At 46.6% G+C, this 22,521-nt stretch overlaps 1 protein-coding gene across 3 annotated transcripts in view; it reads right to left on the reverse strand.

Annotated features, from left to right (window-relative positions):
- The window catches only part of LOC122542981 (STE20-like serine/threonine-protein kinase), a 54,432-nt gene that overhangs the window by 30,295 nt on the left and 1,616 nt on the right, over window positions 1–22,521 (reverse strand). For all 3 annotated transcript variants that reach the window (XM_087984445.1, XM_087984444.1, XM_087984447.1), the window contains exons 2-5: window positions 9,000–9,164; window positions 7,590–7,638; window positions 4,949–5,098; window positions 3,211–3,283 (exon numbers count right to left, since the gene is read on the reverse strand). In XM_087984445.1, the coding sequence (XP_087840571.1) occupies window positions 3,211–3,283; window positions 4,949–5,098; window positions 7,590–7,638; window positions 9,000–9,164 (437 nt within the window). The remainder of the gene's footprint in view (window positions 1–3,210; window positions 3,284–4,948; window positions 5,099–7,589; window positions 7,639–8,999; window positions 9,165–22,521) is intronic.

Here is a 22,521-nt window from a genome sequence, read left to right on the forward strand (position 1 = left end):
GGCATGGGTTTTTGGTTTTCAAAAGAGCCCTCAACCCATCACAACCAGATTATTCCGCTACTGAGGGATCATTTTGGCACATTTACAGGGCACTCTTACATTGTAATACCACCATGGGCATTTTCATGCCCACCTGAGAGGCCACATCTCATGTGAAAGACAGCACACGCAACAGGAGCAGTGCTGCCTCAGGCTGGTTTTTCACTGCAGATATTTATGTTCAAGAAAGTGGAGTCTCAGGTAGATAGGATAGTGAAGAGGGCGTTTGATATGCTTTCCTTTAATGGTCGGTGCATTGATTATAGGAGTTGGGAGGTCATGTTGCAGCCGTACAGGACATTGGTTCGGCCACTTTTGGAATATTGTGCGCAATTCCCTGCTATAGGAAGGAAGTTGTGAAACTTGAAAAGGTTCAGGAAAGATTTACAAGGATGTTGCCAGGGTTGGAGGGTTTGAACTACAAGGAGAGGCTGAATAGACTGGGGTTGTTTTCCCTGGAGATTCGGAGACTGAGGGGTCACCATTAAGAGGTTTATAAAATTATGAGGGGCACGGATTGAGTAGATAGACAAGGTCTTTTCCTTAGGGTGGGGGAGTCCAAAACTGGAGGGGCATAGGTTTAGGGTGAGTGGAAAGATATAAAAGGGACCTAAAGGGCAATTTTTTCAGAAAGAGGGCGGTGCATGTATAGAACAAGCTGCCAGAGGAAGTGGTGGAAGCTGGTACAATTACAACATTTAAAGGGCATCTGGATGGGTATATGAATAGAAAGGGTTTAGAGGGATATGGGCCAAGTGCTGGCAGGTGGGACTAGATTAATTTGGGACAACTGGTCAGCATCGACGAGTTAGACCAAAAGGTCTGTTTCCATGTTGTACATCTGTATGACTCCGAGGCCACGGTTTTTCACCCACTGAGCTCCACTGCCAATGTGGTATCTCACCAGTGTGCGGGCACGTTGAAGAAGGCTGTGAATGGTTGAACCACAAAGGGCGGGCAAGAATCTGATGTCCAGTCTGTGCAGTGTTTGATTCTCACAGCCGGGATAGACACTGCATTCGTGTGCCACCTGCCTGTCTGCCTACCAAAGGAAGCGAGCGGGTGAATCACCGTGGGTCACTGATCCTGGCATCCCATTGCAAAGTGATGCTCTTTGGGCTTCCTGATGAAGGGCTTTTTGCCCGAAACGTTGACTCTCCTGCTCCTCGGATGCTGCCTGACCTGCTGTGCTTTTCCAGCACCACACTCTCAACTCTGATCTCCAGTATCTGCAGTCCCCACTTTCGCCTCGCTGACCTTTATAGCTGAGGTTTCCATTCGTAGGGTTGACCAAAGATACAAGGCATCCCTGGAACGCCCAACTTTCTTGCAGGGAGATCAACCAGGAGACAATTTGGTCATATGCCCCCAAATATCATGTGGCAGGCATTGCACTGTATCGCAATGCTGTCACTTTAAAAAGTTTTGTTGCCCTGGGTTTTTGTTTGAAGGGAGGCTGTCAGGCAGAGGTTACGAACTGCCGACTGAAGACGACTTGTATAAACAGCTTTATAGGCCTTGATTTTTTTTGACAGCTTGAATGGATGTGGCCAGACCGCGGAGATCCAGATTTCTGGAGTTTGGGTTTTTTTCCGCAACATCAGAAAGGGTGTCAATAGAGTTGGCAGCTTCAGTGAATGTCTCCTGGCTGCTATTCTCTCTGAACCTTGATGTTATTTTCCCTCCTGGATTGGAGAACTGCATGTGAGAATCCGTGTCTAAATGTGCCTTTTTGCCAAGGGCAGTGTTTATGGGATGTTACTTTATTGGTCGAGTCAATTAGTGATAGGTACTGTATCTATTATTCAGTTAAGCTTGCCAACGTTAGGTTATCCTAAATTCCTCTTTCTATTGCTTGTAATTTAACTACAGTGTTTAAATAAATTGTCTTTTCCTCAATGTCGACTCGTTTGACTCATCTTATTCCATCTGGAATGCAGCACTTCACATTTACTTTTCAAATAAGAGCAAGTTACGGTCTAGGCAACCTTCTTAAAATGGCTCGAGGGGGTCTGGTCTGGTCTGGGTGCATAATAACTGGCACTGGATTCAACATTACTTTGCTCAACTGAGTGGCAGGCGGAACATCTTTGAGGCTGATGTCAGTATCCTGTCAGCAGAAAACACCACTCATGTAGCCACCGCGGTATGAAACAGTTGGTTTAACCTGCTACGATTAAACAGTACGTTCCTTCAGCTGTACATAATATGCAGACCACCCTCAAGCAACCTACAATTGAAAGTCCCAAAGCAGAGGTCCCACTGTTAGGTATGATTCTGTGATGGGACGACACTTACTGAACAGTACTGATGGCGCTAACAGCTACACTCGCAACCGATTGGAGATAATCAGTTGAGCTCGCCATGAGGCTCATTTAGGCTTGTTGGACTCACATTCTTACACTCTTTCCCAACAAAAGGCATATTTTCAAACATTGCCCTATTTTCCATTTACCCAGGAGCCTGAGGAGCCCACTGCTATCTCCATGACAATGCCTCAGACAATTCGGAGTCGGCGTTCCAATCATAGAGTCATGGAGTTGGACAGCACGGAAACAGACCCTTCGGTCCAACCCGTCCATGCCAGCCAGATATCCCAACCCAATCTAGTCCCACCTGCCAGCACCCGGCCCATATCCCTCCAAACCCTTCCTATTCATACCCATCCAAATGCCTCTTAAAAGTTGCAATTGTACCAGTCTCCACCGCTTCCTCTGGCAGCTCATTCAACACACGTACCACCCTCTGCGTGAAAAAGTTGACCCTTAGGTCTCTTTTATATCTTTCTCCTCTCATCCTAAACCTATGTCCCTCTAGTTCTAGACTCCCTGACCCCAGGGAAAAGACTTTGCCTCTTGACCCTATCCATGCCCCTCATCATTTTGTAAACCTCTATAAGGTCACCCCTCAGCCTCCGACGCTGCAGGGAAAACAGCCCCAGCCTGTTCAGCCTCTCCCTATAGTTCAAACCCTCCAACCCTGGCATAATCAATTAGCCTCCTGTGATATAAATTGCGACCACGTAGGCATTTTCCCATTTCTCCTCACGAATGACAGACCTAAGGCTTCAGCAATGTGTACGTGTGTGTCTCTCTCTTTTCAGCAATACAGAAAGAAGGTGCAACAGAAGGATGGAAGGAGAGGCTTTCTGAAAGAAGAGTGCTAACCTACCAGTAAGGTGTCCCGATGAATGACGCTCTCCGTTGCATGGTATGTGCATTCTTTGCCGATACTCCAAAGTCAGCTAGAAGTGAGCAAAGCCTGGATTACTGGCATCAAAAACTCCTGCTAGCTGTCATTAACAATATACCGCTTGCTGGCAAGACATTAGCAACTGGATGCCAAATGGTTTTGCCTTAATTTCTTCTCCCTCACATTCTGGTGCGGTCTTGACCATACGGGCTGAGGAAATGAGCCTGCAGAACCTTTGCAGTTTCCACCTCTGTAACATCGACCCCCATGAAATTGGGGATGTCAAAGAGGCCAGAAATAGAGGAACACAGACACCTTGGATGGTCATGGTGCTGGAGGAGATGACAGAGATAGGATGAGGGGGAACGGAGGCAAGTGGGTGGTCCATGAAGGGACATGGAGGAAGTTGAGCTCTGTTTCCAATCAATACGCTGCTTGGTTGGGAGAGCCATACAGTCACACAGCATGGAAACAAACCCTTCAGTCAAACCGTGCCGACCATAATTCCAAACTAAACTCATCCCACCTGCCTGCATTTGGCTCATATCCCTCCAAACCCTTCCTGTTCATGTACTTAGCCAAATGTCTTTTGAACGTTGTAACTGTTCCCTCCACCACTTCCTCTCGAAGTTCATTCCACACACGAACCACAGTTGAGTGAGTGGTGACAGAGGGTTTCAGCAGGAGGAGAGGTAAGAAATGTCGTACTCGGGTCAAGAAGGCTGGAGGGAGGCAGTCGTTTCAACAGGTTTGTGTCCATGGGTAGAGATAATGGTTTCTCACGAGAGAGTGCAATGAAGGGATGCACATATTACTCCACAGGCACATTGAAGGGAGATTCGCCAGCTAGTCTGAACACAGTGAGAGTACATTGGAAGAAGGTAATCAAACTGACTTACGAAATTCTGACAGGGCTCTACAAGATAGATGCTGAAAGGACATCTCCCCCTCAGCTAAACCGGGAACACAGCCTCCAAATAGAGGGCAGGTTGTTTAGAACTGAGATCCACAGGCACTTCTTCTCTCGGAGGGTGGGGAGGAGCCTTTGGAATTCTGTATCCCAGACGGCAGTGGGGGAGGGCTCCATCATGGAGCACAGTCAAGACTGAGATTGATAGATTTTTAACGATATCGAGAGATAGTGCGGAGAAATGGTATTGGGGTAGATTATCTGGAATGGCAGAGCATGCTCGAGGGGCTGAATGGCCTATTCCTGTTCCTGAGTTCTTCAATATATTAAAGGCAGAGACAATGGAATTCTGCAGTGTCTTTTGACAAGGTTCAGACCCAGAGGCAAGTAAAGTCGTAAGACTTGGTGATGCCAACCAGATCTACCCTCTTCGTGATCTCTCCACATGTCTCAATCCTGATGGCCACTAAGGAAGCTATCAATTGCCTTCTCAAATTACCAGCTCCCCTGTTGGGGTGTTGAGGGGGAGGGCAATGCATTAATAGAGCAGCATCCAGGTCTGTACCTATCTCTCTCCCTTCTGCAGGGGACCAGCCGTGGAGCAGCACTGTGATATATCCTGCTTCCCTGGTAAATCCTAACAGAGCGATGCACTTACCCCCAGCATTCCCCGCAGTTAGTTCCAGCTGCTGTCGACTTCCAGGACCCTCTGTTGGGCCAACCTACAACCTTGCATTGAAAATCTCCCCACTGATTTCCTAATATTTAAACTGTCACTGTGCTCCATTTGCCTCCCATTTCTCTTACCTAGCTTGATGTCTCCGTCCAACGTCAGAAGGATATTTCCAGCCTTCAGGTCCCGATGTATCACCTTGTTACTGTGCAGGTAGTGAAGGGCTTCAAGGGTCTGTCTGCAAATCACACGAATCTGTGGCTCTGTCAACCCTCTCTCCAGCTCTGTGAAACAACCAGCTCAAGGTAAATAAACCTGTTGGACTATAACCTGGTGTTGTGTGATTTTTAGCTTTGTACACCCCAGTCCAACACCGGCATCTCCAAATCAGCTGAAGGTGAGCTGAACCAAGCCCTTCCTGCCTTTGTATTCTGGTGAAATATACCATTGTCCCACAGGGGTTTAATGGGAGAACGAGCCACATATTTTACAACAGGGTTGGATCACTGTCTTGCTGGAAAGAACTGATCTGTGAGGGAGCAAACCCATCAATATCCCAGCTCCCCAGCTCATAACCAGCAATCACTTCCATAAAATAGGTTTGTGTGTGTATGTGTACAAGAGAAAGCATGTGCCTGCATATACATGAGTGTGCATGCAAGTGGGTGAATGTATGCACGTGTGCAAATGTGTATCCATGTGCATTTGTGTGAATGTGTGCATGTGCGAACATGTGCACGTGCGCATGTGTGAATATGTGCACATGTGCAAGTGCATGTATGCACTATTATTCTACATGCCTGCGTGCAGATGAGCACATGTGTGTGCATGTGCATCAATGTCTGCGTGTGCACACATGGACACACACGGGTATGCACATGTGCTGGTACGTGCATTTGCAGATGTAATATGCGCACGGGTGCATATGTACAAGTGTGTATGTGTGAACGTGTGCATGTGTGTGAGTGCAAGCCCATGTGAGTGTGTGCGTGTGTACGAGTGTGCAGTTACGAGTTCATGTGTGAATGTGTGAGTGCGTGATTGTATATATTCCCTGTGTGTGCATGTGTGTATGTGTACATGTAAAAGTGAGTGCATGGTTGTAGGTGTGCAAGTGTGTGTGCATGCTTGAGTGTACTGACTGAAAGCTGCCATGCTTCTCATAGCCAAAGTACACGTATGCATCTATGTGCATTTGTATGCGTGCTTGTATGTGAGTCAGTGGGTGTGAGTGTGTGTGTGTGTGAGTGAAACAGAGAGAGAGAGAGAGTGTGTGTGAGTGAGACAGGGAGAGAGAATGTATGTGCATGTGTGAGTATGTATGTGTGTGTGAGTGAGACAGAGAGAGAGAGTCTGTATGTGTGTGTGTGTGCATGTGTGTGTGAGTGAAACAGAGAGAGAGAGAGAGAGTGTGTGTGAGTGAGACAGGGAGAGAGAGTGTGTGTGCGTGTGTGAGTATGCACGTGTGTGTGTGTGTGTGAGTGAGACAGAGAGAGAGAGTGTGTGAGAGTGAGACAGGGAGAGAGAGTGTGTGTGCGTGTGTGAGTATGTACGTGTGTGTGTGTGTGAGACAGAGAGAGAGAGAGTCTGTGTGTGTGTGTGTGTGTGCATGCGTGTGTGAGTGAAACAGAGAGAGAGAGAGAGAGTGTGTGTGAGTGAGACAGGGAGAGAGAGTGTGTGTGAGTATGCACGTGTGTGTGTGTGTGTGTGAGTGAGACAGAGAGAGAGTGTGTGTGAGAGTGAGACAGGGAGAGAGAGTGTGTGTGCGTGTGTGAGTATGTCCGTGTGTGAGTGAGACAGAGAGAGAGAGAGAGAGAGTGTGTGTGTGAGTGAGACAGGGAGAGAGAGTGTGTGTGTGTGTATGTACGTGTGTGTGTGTGAGTGAGACAGAGAGAGAGTGTGTGTGTGTGTGAGACAGAGAGAGAGTGTGTGTGTGAGTGAGACAGGGAGAGAGAGTGTGTGTGTGTGAGTGAGGCAGAGAGAGAGAGAGAGAGAGAGTCTGTGCATGTGTGTGTGTGTGAGTGTGTGTGTGTGTGCGTGCATGTGTGAGAAAGAGTGCAGTGTAGGTTTACCAACATTATACCTGAACCTTCAAGGGTTACATTGGAGGAGAAACTGCACAAACTACAGTTTTATTTCCTGGGATTCACAAGGCTAAGGAGTAATTTGAGCAAAAGTTTTGAAGTTATTAGCAGAACAGTTAGATAGGCTGGGCAGAAACTACTTCTATCAGTCTATGACGAAAGGACACAGTCCAAAGGTTAGAGTCAAACCCTTCAGGAGTGAGGTTAGGAAACATTTCCATAGGAGAGGAGGGTAGAAATTAGAAAGTTTATGATGCCAGATCAATTGTTAATGCTACTTTTTTTGTTAACCCAAGGGGTAAAGGCAAGTTTGTGAAGTTAAGTCACAGATAATCCGTGATCACAGTAAATGGCAGAACTGGACTGAGGGGTTGAATGGCCTCCTCCTGTTCACATTCCATTCACATTTGAACAATGATAAGTGGACAAGGCACCAAGTCTCTCGCACGCACACACACACACACACGCTTTGGATACAGGGGACGACTACTCACACATTGTTATTCCAACTGCTTTAAAGGCAATGTCTTTGAATCACCAAGCACATCACTGCATGTGTCTATATTTGTGTTTCCTTTACCAAACACTCAGGTGGACCTGTGCCTCAGCAAGCCAGCACCTTCAGAAACTGAGGAGGGAGGTTGGAGATGGGCAAATAGATGCTAACTCAGCAGACTGCACTTTCACTCACCCAACATTATGGCATCCACAGCCCCGCCAGGACAAAACTCGATGAGAATCTATAAAGGAAACGAGAGGGGGATTACGGTCTTGTGTTAAAATGGCCATTGCATTTCCAAAGCTGAGCAGTGAAAATATGGAGTGTCCCATCTCAAGGTGAATGAGAAGAGGGTCACGTTGACCGTAGTTCAATCCAGCTCCAATGGAGACACAAGGCCAAGGCGAACAGAGGGAGAAGGGAGGTAGTTGGATCAGGGTCACAAATGCTGTCACTGAACAGTTGGGTGGAACAGCGTTTTTTTGTGTTATGGATTCTATATAATTCTACATTAATACCTTGTGCCTCAATTTCTACCATTTTCCTTTATTCATTCACTGGATGATGACGTCGCAGACCAGGCAGTATTTATTGCCCATCCTTAATTGCCAAGAGGGCAGTTAAGTGTCAACCACATTGTTGTGGCTCAGGAGTCACATGTAGGCCAAACCAGGTAAGGATGGTAGTTTCCTTCCCTGAAGGACATTAGTGAAGCAGATGGCGTTTTTCCGAACCATGATCCTCATTAGATTCTTAATTCCAGGTTATTAATGAATTCAAATGCTACCATGTGCTGCGGCAGGATTCAAACTGGGGTCCTCAGAACAGTATCTGGGTCTCTGGATTAACAGTCTAGTGATAACATCATTAAGCCATTGCCTCTTCACCCAGCAGAATTAATGAAGTGTGAACAAGACCCCATCTTTTGATTGAAAGACCGAAGATAGATGGGGCTATGGGCAAAAAAAGGTAGGGGAGCACGTCATGAATTGTAAGACTGTTTGAAGGAGCCAGGCCCAGATGGCTGAACGGCCTTGTTCTTTGCTGTGTGGTGCTAAGATGGAAACAAAATTTAGTTTCCACATACCTACAAGTTGGAACTAAAAGGGTGGCACAGAGGCTCAGTGTTTAGCACTGCTGCTCCGCAGCACCAGGGACCCAGGTTCAATTCCACCCTTGGCGACTGTGTGTGTGTGGGGCTTGCACATTCTCCCCGTGTCTGCGTGGGTTTCCTCTGGGTGCTCCAGTTTCATCCCATAGAACAAAGATGTGCAGGTTAGGGTGGATTGGCCATGCTACATTGCCTATAGTGACTAGGAGATGCACACTAGATGGATGAACCGTAGGAAACGCAGAGTTCCAGGGGTAGGTAGGGTGGTCTGGGTGGGATATTATTTTGAGGGTTGGTGTGGACCCGATGGGCTGAATGGCCTGCTTCCACACCATAGGGATTCTACGGACCCCCCACAGTCAGGATGCAAATCACGACTAGGCTATGGCTGGAACATTTCATTCACAATAATCCCCTCTCGGGATATTATTTTGGAAGGTTAGGAAAAGAGTAACGCCCCCTTTTAACTCTGCCTTCCTTTCATGACTCACCCAAAGGCTGTTCCCATAGTAGAAGGCATCGAGGAGTTTAACAATGTTGGGGTGATCACACGAGGCCAGAATCTCAATTTCCACCATGTAATCTTCGAGCTCCTCCTCATCCAGTGAGCCAATCACCTTGGCAGCTGCAATGGCCCTGGTCTCCCTGTTCTGCGCCTTTTATGTGGAAAGTAAATCATTAAGACCATTGGAAATAGGAACAGGAGCAAGCCGTTCAGCCCCCCTGAGCCTGCTCCGTCTTTCACTAAAGTCATGGCTTACCCAACATTCTTCACGTCTCCTTGCCTGCCCTCTTTTTTTCCCATAATTCCCCAAATGATCAAGAATCTATCGATCTCAGCCTTAAATATACACAAGGTCTCTGTCCCCACAGCTCTCTGTGGCAAAGTGTTCCAAAGACTCCCAACCCTCTGAGAGAAGAAATTCCACCTCATCTGAGTCTTCAATTGGCGTCCCTTTACTCTGAGAGTGTGCCGTCTGGTCCCAGACTCTCCCATGAGGGAGAAACATTCTCTCAGCATTGACCCTGTCAAGCCCCTTCATATATCCCAATGAGATCGCCTCTCATTCTTCCAAACTCCAGTGAGTACAGTCCCAACCTGTTTAGCCTTTGCTGATAAGACAGCCCCTCCATCCTGGGGATCATCCGAGTGAACCTTCTCTGGACTGCCCCCAATGAAATGATATCTTTCCTTAAAGGGAACCGAAACTGCTCACAGTGCTCCATAAGTGGTCTCTCCAGCATTGAGACTCCGCACTCCAAGCTCCTTGAAATAAGGGCCAACATTCCATTCGCCCTTCCCGATTACCTGCTGTCCCTGTGTGCTAGCTTTCTGTGTTTCATGTTCAAGTTCCCCCCAAGTCGCTTTGTGTTGTAGCTTGCTGGATTTAAATAATACTATCCCTTTGTTCTACTTTCCAAAATGGATAACTTCACCATTGCCCACATAATACTCCACTTGCCAACTTTTTGCCCACTGACTTAACCCATCAATGTCTCTCTCTAAACTGTCTGTATCCCTCTCGCAACCTGCCTTTCCACTGAGTTTTGCGTCGCCTGCATCAGTGTATTCCCTTTTTTCCCTTCCAAGACATTAACATGCATTGTAAACAGTTGTGGCGCCAGTACTGATCCCTGGAGAACCCCAATGGGCCATCCTGAAAAAGAACCCCTTATCCCCAATCACTGTTTACTGCCCATTAGTTAATTCTCTGTCCACTCCAATACATAATTAAGAAATGGCCGAAAACAAGCTAAAATATGAAGCCCCCGTTTCTCACCTGTTGAACTCCTGTCAAAAATAAGACAATAATTTTCAACGTTGCTCACAGCTGGCTCCCACGAGTTCTGTCTCTGACTACTTTTGCTCTCTACCCACTTGACACAAATATCTATCCATTCAGTTTACCCCCAGCTCCGACCACATTTTCAGTGATGAAGTTTCCAATTTCAATCGCTGTCGGGATGAGTGGCTGAACTGTTTTTTTTTTCATTGCCTGGGCTCATTTCTGAATCCTTTACCAGGCAAGTTACATGAATCATCAGAGGGGTCCTGCTCTGGTTATTTTCCCTCAAGCGTTCCTCCGAAATCTGGAGTTTAATTTAGGTCAATGCCAGACGTTGCATTTTGGTGGGTCAAACCACAGCAGGGCTTACATAGTCAATTGTAGGGCCCTGGGGAGTGTGACAGAACAAGCTCCTTGAAAGTGTGGACAGGGTGGTGAGAAAGACTTTCGGCATGCTTGCATTCTTCAGCCAGAGCAATGAGTTTAGGAGTCGGGATGATTTGTTGCAGTTGTACAAGACATTGGTGAGGCCGCATTTGGAGTACTGTGTGCGGTTCTGGTTGTCCTGATATAAAAAGGATACTATTCAACTCGAAAGAGTGCAGAGAAGATCGACTTGGATGCTACTTGGACTGAAGGTTTACGTTACAAGGAGAGGTTGGATAAGATGGGACGTTTTTCTCCCCCTGCAGCCTGGGAGACTGAGGGATAACCTTAAAGAGGTCTATAAAATCATGAGAGGCATAGATAAGGTAGACAGCCAACATCTTCCCATGGTAGGGAAGTCTCAAACTAGAGGGCAGAGGTTTAAGGTGAAAGGGGGAGAGATGCAAAAGGGTCAGTCTCTTCACACAGAAGGTGGTGCATGTCTGAACGGGCTGCCAGAGGTCGTGGTGGAGGACAGTACAATTTTGTCATTTAAGAAACATTTAGACAGGTCCATGGATAGAATAAGTATGGTGGGACGTGGACCAAATGCAAGCAAATGGAACTAGATTAATTGTGAAAACTGGATGGCATGGGCAAGTTGGGCTGAAGGGCCTGTTTCCATGCTGTAGGCTTCTAAATCATTCATTGTCTTCTGCTTCCACTCGGCCTCGTGGGCAGCAGGTTCCACCTTATTAACAATTGTCTGTACTAAAGATTACAAATCTGTGCCTCCCGGAATCCCCCAGTCCTTCTTCCATCACCTCACGGGATGCGCATTCATTTGAATACCTGGTTTAATCCTGTCTGAATCGTGAACCTCTTTTGTCAAATCTCCTTTGCTCCCAGGGGAACAACTGCAGCTTTTCTGACCAAATCCCTTATCACTGGGACCACTGGGGTCAATCTCCTTCATGTCCTCTAGAGGAGCCTCACTTCCTTCCCCAATGCGTGGGGACTACCTACTGGATGCAATCGAGTCATAGAGTCATCAAGATGTACAGCACTGACACAGACCCTTCGGTCCAACTCGTCCATGCTGACCAGATATTAACCTAGTCCCATTTGTTAGCATTTGGCCCACATCCCTCGAAACCCTTCCTATTCATGTACCCATCCAGACACATTTTACATGTTGTAATTGTACAAGCCTCCACCGTTTCCTCTGGCAGCTCATTCCATACATGCACCACCCTCTGCATGAACAATTTGCCCCTTATGTCCCTTTTAAATCTTTCCCCTCTCACCTTAAACCTATGCCCTCTAATTTTGGACTCCTTTACCCTGTGAAAAAGAGCTTGGGCTGTTCAGTCTATCCATGCCCCTCATAATTTTGTAAACTTCTATCAGGTCACCCCTCAGCCTCCAACGCTCCAAGGAAAACAGCCCCAGCCTTCAGCATCTTCCTATAGCTCAGTGCCTCCAAACCTGGCAACATCCTTGTAAATCTTTTCTGAACCTTTTCAGGTTTCACAACAGGAGAGAAAGCAGTATTCCATATGTGGCCTAACTAATGTCTTGTCCAGCCATAACATGACCTGCCAACTCCAATATTAAATGACTGACCAATAAAGGCAAGTGTACCAAATGCCTTCTTCACCGTTCTGGCTACCTGTTACTCCACTTTCAAGGGACTATGAACCTTCACTCCAAGATCTCTTTGTAACACCCTCCAGTCCTTATTATTAAGTGTACAAGCCCTCTTGGTGACCAAAGAGTTTCTGGTTGTAGTTGGTGTTTTTCACAAGGGACAAGAACATAGGGAGGACCCATTCATTACAGGTGCACAAGGCACTGATGAGGGCTTATCTCGAGAATTAGGGACAGTTCGGCACTCTTTATTTCAGAAAATTGCACGAGAAGCAGTTCAGAGGAGGTTCTTATTCCTGGGTTACTTCTTAAGGGCAGACTGAACCCTTGGGCCGATACCAACTTGAGTTCAGAAGCATGAGAGGCGATCTTATTGTTACACATAATTCCATGGAAGAACTCGATAAGAGTGAATGCTGGACAAATGTTTCTGCTGATGGAAGAGACTAGAACGAACCTACTTGGTTTAAAAATAAGACAGAGTAAAGAATTTATTTTTCCTCTGTCACAGAGTGACCAAATCTGTGGAATTTTCTCCCTTGGTAGATTAGAAAATTTCCGAAAAGCTGTGTCATATCGGAAGCTAAGGATTATGGGAGACGGGCAGGAAAGTAGAGGTGATGCCACATCAGAATCGTCTTGATTTCACTGAACGGTGTATCAGGCTCAAAGGGGCCGAATGCCTGACTCCTGCTCCTAATTCATACAATTCCACATCAGTTCTTCAACCCTGAGGGGCTTTTTTTTTCAAACATTCCCATTAGTGTCAACAGCTTTGGAAAGCAGTACTGTCAGGGAGTGGACAGAATGTGAGGTGGGGTGGGGGGTGTTTGTCATGCAACTACCTGCTCCATGGTTGCCATGGAGATTCGCCTACATCTAACTGACAGTGCTGAACACACAATTAAACAGGAAACTATCAAATGTGATGTCGAGACAGACCAAAAGCAAGATATTAATCATTTTTTCCAATCATTTCCTTCCCCCGGTATCTGCTTTCATTCTCACGAGGGCTGGACAATCAGGGTTTGGTTGACTATGGGCTTGTCCTGTGTCAGGGCCCGAGGCCCGTTTTGGAAACAAACATTTCTTTTAAAGTTTTTTTTAACTTCAGCTGTTATAAAACTAACAGCAGCCAGGTCAATGAGTTCAAGGTGTGCAACAAGGGGGAAGCACGTTTGGGCCAGGGATGACTACAAACAGTGGAGAGTTTGCCCTCTGCTGATGAGGGCTGGACAATCTTGGTGGATCAGGGTTAGACTTGACTATTGACCATTCAACTCTGACCTCCAGCCTCACTTTCTCTCCATTGACTATTGATTTCAGTTTTGCTAGGCTCCTCGATGCTGCATTCAGTCGAATGTGGCTTTGACGTCAAGGGCACGGGTACAGTTCCAATGTTTAAAAGACATTTAGATAAGTACATGAATAAGAAATATTTAGAGGGATATGGGCCAAGCACAGGCAGGTAGGACTGGTTTAGTTTGGGATTATGGTTGGCATTCCTGATGAAGGGCTTATGCCCGAAATGTCAACTGTCCTGCTCCACAGATGCTGCCTGACCTGCAGTGCTTTTCCAGCGCCACACTTTTAAACTCTGATCTCCATGATCTGCAGTCCTCACTTTCTCCCATTATGGTCAGCACGAACTGATTAGGCCGAAGGATCTATTTCCATGGCGTATGACTCCAGGACTTTCACCTCACTTCTGGAACTCAGCTCTTTTGCTCATGTTTAGATGACAGCTGGAATGGACTCAGGTGTCAAGTTACCCTTTGGCATTAGCATTTACTGAATCCTGCACTATAAACTTCCTGGGACAGACCATTGCCCAGAAACTGCACTGGGCCAATCCTGATAAATACAAGAGCAGGTCAGGCACAGGGAATCTTGGAACGAGTAAGTCACCTCCTGACTCCCCAAAGCCTTTCCCACCATCGCCAAGGCCCAAGTCAGGAGTGTGTGATGGAATACTCCCCACTTGCCCTCGATGGGCAACACTCAAGAAGAATGTTTGAAAAACACTCAAGAAGCTCAACACCATCCAGGGCAAACCAGTCTGCTTGATAGGCACCACATCCACAAACACTCATTCTGTCCACCTCTGACGCTCAGTAGCAGCAGTCTGTACCATCTACAAGATGGTACAACATCTACAGGACAGAATGATCCTGCACTGTGATGTGGAGAAGAGAGCGAGCCCAGCTATTCAAGATGGCAGCACCAGCACGGTAGGCCCATCCACTCCAGGCTGGCCACAATTTTTTTTTTACTGTCTCCTTTTTGTCTTTTTTCTTTAGTTTTTCCTCTTTTTCTCATCTTCCTGACATCACTCGGAGGCCGAAACGGTGTTGCAGTGGCCTGAGAGGAGTTCTGGAACCTAGCAGCAGGAGAGGAAACCTTGTCAAAGTCCTGGAGTTGTGTATGGCACCCCAGCCGAATGAGATGAACTCTCTTGACAGTCATAGAGTCATGGTGATGTACAGCATGGAAACAGACCCTTCAGTCCAAGCTGTCCGTGCCGACCAGGTAGCCGAACCGAATCTAGTCCCATTCGCCAGCACTTGGCCCTATCCCTCTAAACTTTTCTTATCCAGATGCCTGTGAAATGCTGCAAATTGTACCAGCCTCCACCACTTCCTCTGGCAGCTCATTCCATACACACACCACCCTCTCCATGAAAAAGTTGCCCCTTATATCCCTTTATATCTTTCCTCTCTCACCCTGAATCTATGCCCCTCTAGTTCTGGGCTCCTCAACCCTGGAGAAAAGACTTTGTTTATCCTATCCACGCCCCTCATAATTTTGTAAATCTCTATCAGGTCACCCTTCAGCCTCCGACACTTCAGGGAAAACAGCCCCAGCCTGTTCAGTCTCTCCCTGTAGCTCAAACCCTCCAACCCTGGCAACACCCTTGTAAATCTTTTCTGAACCCTTTCAAGTTTCACAACATCTTTCCGATAGGAAGGAGACCAGAATTGCATGCAATATTCAAAAATTAATCTAATGTCCTGTACAGCCACAACATGCCTTCCCAACTCCTGTACTCAATACTCTGACCAATAAAGGAAAGCATACCAAACGCCTTCTTCACTATCCTATCTACCTGCGACTCCACTTTCTAGGAACTATGAACCTGCACTCCAAGGTTTCTTTGTTCAACAACTCTTCCCAGGACCTTGCCATTTAAATTTATAAGTCCTGCTCTGATTTGCTTTTCCAAATTGCAGCACCTCGCATTTATCTAAATTAAACTCCATCTGCCATTCCTCAGCCCATTGGCCCAACTGATCAAGATCCTGTTGTACTCTGAGGTAACCTTCTTTGCTGTCCACGACACTTCAAATTTGGGTGTCATCTGTCAACATACTAACTATGTGTCCATATCCAAATCATTTAAGTATTTTCTTTTTATTCTTTTGCACCTCAAAATAGTGCAGAATTGTGGACACAGACACTTTTCACAGTATCTCCCTCAATATATGTGACAATAAATCATTCATTCATTCATTCACTAAGGCTCCTTAGACAGCACCTTCTAAACCCATGACCACCACCATCCAGAAGGACGAGGGCAGCAGATACATGGGAACACCACCCCTTGCAAGTTCCCCTCTGAGAAAGTCACTCTCCCGACTTGGAAATAAATTGACGGTTCCTTCAGTGTCACTGGGTCTTCCCTCCCTGATATCACTGCAACACATGGACAGCAGTGGTTCAAGAAAGCAGCTCACCACCACCCTCTTAAAGGGCAATTAGGGATGGGAAATAAACACCGGAACGGCCTGCCATGATGGTAACGAGGTTAGACAGGTGGACCCCAGAGAATCTGAGTTCCCTGATTGGGGCTGTGTACCTGGACCAGTCAGGGAGCCCTGGCTGACAAGATAGAACAAGAGGTTCTGCTCAGTCTGAGAGCTGGGTCAGTTTCAAGGACTCTCCGTGTGTAAATAAAGAGTGACTTGGTGACAGGATCCTGGCCTTTGTGGAATTAATTTCACAGCCGGTGACACACACGTCCCATGACTGATTTAAAAAAAATACAACTGTCGAAAGAACAGATATTAATAAACCGAAGCAAACTGGGACCCAAAGACTTAACCAAGTGAACAGAAAAGAAACTGAAAGTGTCCAGTCTATTCCATTGACGATAAAGTCACCAGTCCATCACTTATTGATCAGATTTGGGTGCTTTGAGGTACATGCCTACTCCTCTCGAGCTGCGTCTGTCAGGAGTGCAACAAATTGACTGCAGAGACACTAGCTACAGGCCAGCATTGAGAGATCTGCCTTCATTCGGAAGTGGTTGTGGTTTATGCTCTTTCTGGCAATCACTTGGCTGAACGAGAGGAAGGCATCTCTCTTCGAAAGATTGTATCAAGATCGTTTACTGCCACCGCTTCTCTTCTTGATCGGTGCTGGACGGTTGAGAGGCTGCTGTGTCATTTGCAGCTTAAGGCGTGGGGCAATGGACCATGGGATGCGTAGGCACCTAATTCGGCACTTGTTTCAATCGGGTCGCATAATTAACAACTTTGCGGGCTGTTGCGACAATGACGGTACACCGTGTACCACAGAGTTTCCAGCTGTGGGTTGCTTGTCTGTGGATGTCAGGTGAATGCATAAGAAACAGGAGCAGGAGTAAATCACTCGGTTCCTGGAATCTGCTCCATCTCTCAACAAGATCCCCGATTGTGGTTTCAATTCTCTTTTCCTGCCTGCTTCCCCGCCTAGCCCCATAACCCTTGTCACCTTGGTCAGTTAGGCAAAGAATATACTCAAAAGCCCAGCTTTGATTTCTCTCTAGGACAGATCATTCCACAGATTAATGTCCATCTCGGAGAAAGAGAGAGAGAGAGAAAAAAAAACCTCTTCTCCATCTTAAAGTGGAGGCCACCTTCTTTTTCAACTGTTTCCATTAGTTCTCTAGCCACCCCCATGACAGAAAGAGTTTAGTTCATGTCCGGGCTATTGTCTGTAAACATGGAGTCATATCGCACGGAAACACACCCTTCAATCCAAGACGACCATAATCCCAACTGAACTCGTGCCACCCGCCTGCTCCTGGTGTTTAAACATCTCCCTCACTATTCCGAGCGCAAAGGGGTCAACTTCCAGCTGCTGTTTAAAGCTGTGCTTGGATTAGCTGGCGAGCTGAGCTGCAGAATGATTCTGGTCAAGTTTGTGTTCCAATTCCTGCCCCCCACCACCCAGCAGGCCAGCCACTGTGGCAAGTCCATTGTCCAAGCCACCCTGAGCAGAAATACTTCAAGTCAGTAACAGGCAAAGCCAAGTCTCTTAGTGTCCCAAAACTACAGGCAATATAGATTTAAAAGTTCCATGAGGTGGCAGGTGGGAAAGAATTCGCGTTAAATCTTAACCTGGAGTGAGTGGTAATGAGCTGGAACCCTCGCTGCCTCCGAGAAATGATTTCAAGTGATGGACACCTGAGGGAAATAAACTTGCAAGGGCGAGACAGGAGACTGGCTGGATTACCATGGACATTCAGCATGGACTAGATGGGATGAATGGACTCCTTCCACGTTGTGGAGGTTTCTTTTTATGACAAAACCGTCACCATGTCCCTTCAACTGTGAAATCTGCAGCTCGAAGCACCCAATCGTTTACCAATTTTGTAATGAGAAATGAAACCCAATTGCTATGTGGTTAGAACAGAACTACCGAGATTTAAATAGTGAAGCAGGTTGTTTGGGTCAGTGGGCTGCATATTTTGTACAATACTGTAAAACAACCATTCAAATCCTGTTTTTGTTCAAATCTCCCCTGAAGTCATGGGAGACAGAAAAAAGAGAGAGCTAATCTCTAGCTTCTCCAAAGTCACAATCCCCCATCAGATGACGAAAGCAGATGTAGCTTTCCCCGGGCTGCATGATGAAAAACTGAAGAAATAGGACCGTTTGGCCATTCAGCCCATCCAACCTGGTCCGCCATTTGTAAACACTGACCCCATCTTCCTGCCCTCTCCTCACACGTCCCATGATTCCCCGAGTGATGGTAAAGTCTATCTGCCTGATATGGAAGGAGCCTCCGCAACCTTTCGGGGCTTAGAATTCCCGAGATTCACAACGCTTCGAGTGAAGAAATTCCTCCTCATCTCAATCCTGAACAATCTGCTCCTGAGGCTGTCCCTGTTCCCTTCCGCAACAAGTTCGAGACTCCCCAGCCAGGGAGATACAATCTCTCATCCTGCTCAGCCCCTCCACAATCTTGCCCGCGTGCCAGGAAGACCAAAATGCAGCCGAGCTACAACAAGATGATGGTGAATTGAATTGAATTGAATTGATTGTTACATGTACCGGGGCACATTGAAAAGCTTTGTCTTGCGAGCAATACAGGAGGATCACAGAGTTAAGGAGCATAGATAGCAAATAATAGGTAAACAGTGGCAAAAACAAAAAAAAAATGCAGGTACAGGCAAATGTTAAGAGTTTGTGAATCCATTCAGTATTCTAACAACCGTAGAGTAGAAACAGTTTTGAAACTGGCTGGTACGTGTGTTCAGGCTTCTGTACCTTCTCCCAGTCATGTCGTGTGACTAGTAATCCTAATGCTGTGGGGACAGGGGTTGAACACTCACCATTGTTGCTGGTGGAACACAAATTCAATTCATTGATTTTTAAAAACTTGGAACCAAAAGTGATGACGACACTCATCCACTGCCAATGTACACCTATCCGGTGCATTGATGTCTACTTTGAGGAGAGGAATCTGCCGTCTTTACCCTGTCTTATTTTCTTAATTTATTCATTTCTGTGAGCTTTGAGTGGTGTTGACTGACCAGCATTGATTGCCCTTGAGAAGGTGGTGGTGAGCTGTCTTCTTGAACCGCTGCAGTTCACTTGCTGTGGGTTGACCCACAATGCCCTTAGAGTCGGAATTCCGGAATTTTGACCCAGCGACAATGAAGGAACAGCGGTATGCTTCCAAGTCAGGATGGTGAATGGCTCGAAGGGGAACTTGCAAGGGGTGGTGTTCCCATGTACCTGCTGCACCTTGTTCTTCCAGATGGAAGTGGTCCTGGGTCTGGAAGGCGCTGTCTGAGGATCTGTGCTGCTATTCTGTGGGTTTGGGTTGATTAACCAAATTGCATTGGATTTCTAACTAATGCAATGGAATGGGAAAGGTGGAAGTGTGGGCAGTGCAACCCTTTCTAACGTGACTAGAAAAGAACTTCATCAGCCCATGTCACAAGGCCCACAGTGCACATATCCGACCAAATGGAGAGATCAGCAAGTTATGAAGATCCCTCCACCCACTGCTGCGCCTTGCAGCTCTTCCTGCTGTCATGGGGTTCTGTCGCATTGGTCTGTCTTGTGCCACCTTTGAATGTTTTCAAGAAGAAATTCAAGATAGTCCTTCAGGCCAAAGGGAGGAAGTAGGAACAGGGGACTGAGTTGGGTCGTCAGCCCAAGATCGCACTGAATGAGAAAGCAGGCTCAATTAGCTATGTTTCTATCCCTTGTAGCTCTCATCTATAACCTCGCTGTGACATCCATCATCCAACTACGTATCAGTCTGTGTGGAGTTTGCATGTTCTCCCAGTGTCTGTGTGGGTTTCTTCCGGGTGCTCCAGTTTCCTCCCACAGTCCAAAGATGTGCAGGTCAGGTGGATTGGCCTTGTTAAATTACCCATAGTGTTAGGTGCATTAGTCAGAGGGAAATGGGTCTGAGTGGGTTACTCTTCGGAGGGTCGGTGTGGACTTGTTGGGCCAAAGGGCCTGTTTCCACACTGTAGGGAATCTAATCTGATCTCAGTTGACCCCACCCTCTCCAGCTCTATCAAATTGACAAAATACTGACACACTGTTTTTCTGAATGTTAGTTTTGTTCTCTGTTGCCCATCCCTAAATGCCATGGAATGAAGGAAAAAACATGGTGGATGCTGGATATCTGAAAAAAAAAACCCGGAGAAACCTCTGTGGAGGTCAAAACACCTTTGACATTTCGAGTCTGGTTATGACTCTTCTTCAGAAGCCCTCGGCTTGCTTGGCCATTTCAGAGAACAGTGAAGAATCGACTATACCACTCTGGGTCTGGAGTCACGTCTGGGCCAAACCAGATTAAGGACGACAGATTTCCTTCCCTCCAGGACGTGTGCAAATCAGGTGGGACTTTTTTGACCACGGAGGATAACCTCCTGGTCACCATTACTGAGGCTACCTTTCAATTCCAGATTTATCGGATTTAAAACTTCATGAGCCGTTGCAGGGATTGAACTTGGATGCTTCCTGGCAATCAGCCTGGTCCTCTGGATTACTAGCCAAGTGGGGGTATTACTGGCATGCCACTATCACCCACGCGCCTGGAGCCATTAGCACCAGGGTTGGTAGGGCATAGAAATATTTCAAAAGGTTGTGTCAATGTGTCTATTGTATGTACCGAGAGTGCGGGCTGAGGATTTGGGTTCGAGCGCAGTCGTCCCAAATTTTCTCGGGTCCTGCTGTAGTTTAGGAGAGCCACCTGTGGACCTCATCTGCACTTTCAGAGCCTTTCAAGGCTATCTGGGCCAGACAGCCTTGCGAGACTGCTAAAGGGAGTCGGTGTGGTTACAGAAGGGAGCACGATGGCCAAGCTGTTCGCCTCAAAGTCATCAGGGCACAACAGCAAGAATATCCAATCTCGGGGGGAACACCAATTTACACAGCAGGAGGAGAGAGTGCTGAATGCTGTCAAGTGGAGTCCAATTGATAGGGGTATTGCCAGGGACAAGGAACAGATAAGATTTTGTTTAATTTCAAACCAAAACAAACAAAAAGCTTGTTAGTTTTCTTCTGAGCTCCGGATGGAGCGGTTGCTTCCAGGGTCTGATATTGGACAAATAAAAGATGTGGTTGGTTTCGAATGATAAATGCTTTGATCTGGGCCAGTTGCCTCGGAAGAGGACAAGGCTGTTTGATCGCCTTTCTTGCCAATGGATTTAGAGAATCTTGCTCAGGGGTTTCCAGCAATGCCTCTCGGTTTGAATTACCCACCACTCACTGTTGGGAGACCAGGGTAGGAGGACGGGGGGTGGGGATTGACACTGTATGGGTCCTGGATGAGAAACTTTGAATGGAAGGTAATGTGGGCTAAACACAGCCCACTTGCCATTTCCGCCATGGCATTTTGGTAAAACAAAGACAAGACTTATAAGTAGGGCCGTAGGTAGTGTTGTAGAACAGAGCACACCACAGGGTTCAGGTACATAATTCTTTGAAGTTTGCGTCACAGGCAGACAGTGTGGTTAAGAAGTTGTTCAGCACACTTGCCTTCATTGCTCAGACCTTTGAGTCGAGGAGTTGGGGCGTTGTGTTGAGATTGTACAGGATGTTGGTGAGGCCTCTTCTGGAGTACTGATATTACTGAGAAGGTTCGGATGAGATTTACCAGGATGTTGTCAGGAATGGAGGGTTTGAGTTACAACAAAAGGCTGGACAGGCTGGGACTTTTCTCACTGGAACATAGGAGGTTGAGGGATGACCTTATAAAGGTTCATAAAATAATGAGGAATATAGATAAGGTGAATGGTAGGGGACTTTTCTGTAGGGTGGGGGATTTCAAGATGAGGGGACACATTTTTAAAGTGAGAGAAGAAAGATTTTAAAAAGACATGAGGGGCAATTTTTTTACACAGAGGGTGGTTCGCATGTCGAATTAACTTCCAGAGGAAGTGGTGGATGTGGGTACAACATTATAAGACATTTGGATAAGTACATGATGAAGAAATGCTTGGAGAGACATAGGCCAAGTACAGACAGGTGGGACTAGTTTAGTTTGGGATTATGGTCGGCATGGACTAGTTGGGCTGAAGGGTCTGTCTCCATGCTGTATGACTGTATGTCTCAGAAACCCACTCCCAACAGCTCACATCTTTTACCCCATCAGTCAACACATCCAAGAGACACAAGGAAACGGATAGACAGTATAGCAATCCTAAAGCAGTGAAAAAGATCAACTTCGTTTGATGAGTCAGAACACAGCAATTAACACAGTCACATAAGCAAAATAAAACAAAACTCTTCAATACTATAGACATTTGATGTTCCCTCTGCTATTTCAACAAACAAAGCTGCCATTTCTTCCAAATGGGGTTCTAATTTCTCAATAAGGGCAAAGGTCACATGATTAATCGTCACATCAGTTTGACTGCTTGAACTTCAGCATGCACGTATTCAAGAGGCAAATAAAAATACAAAATACGCAAAAACTG

The sequence above is a fragment of the Chiloscyllium plagiosum genome, unplaced genomic scaffold (assembly GCF_037043375.1).
Source record: "Chiloscyllium plagiosum isolate Xiang-an unplaced genomic scaffold, Cpla_swu_hap1 HiC_scaffold_48, whole genome shotgun sequence".
Lineage (NCBI taxonomy): Eukaryota > Metazoa > Chordata > Chondrichthyes > Orectolobiformes > Hemiscylliidae > Chiloscyllium > Chiloscyllium plagiosum.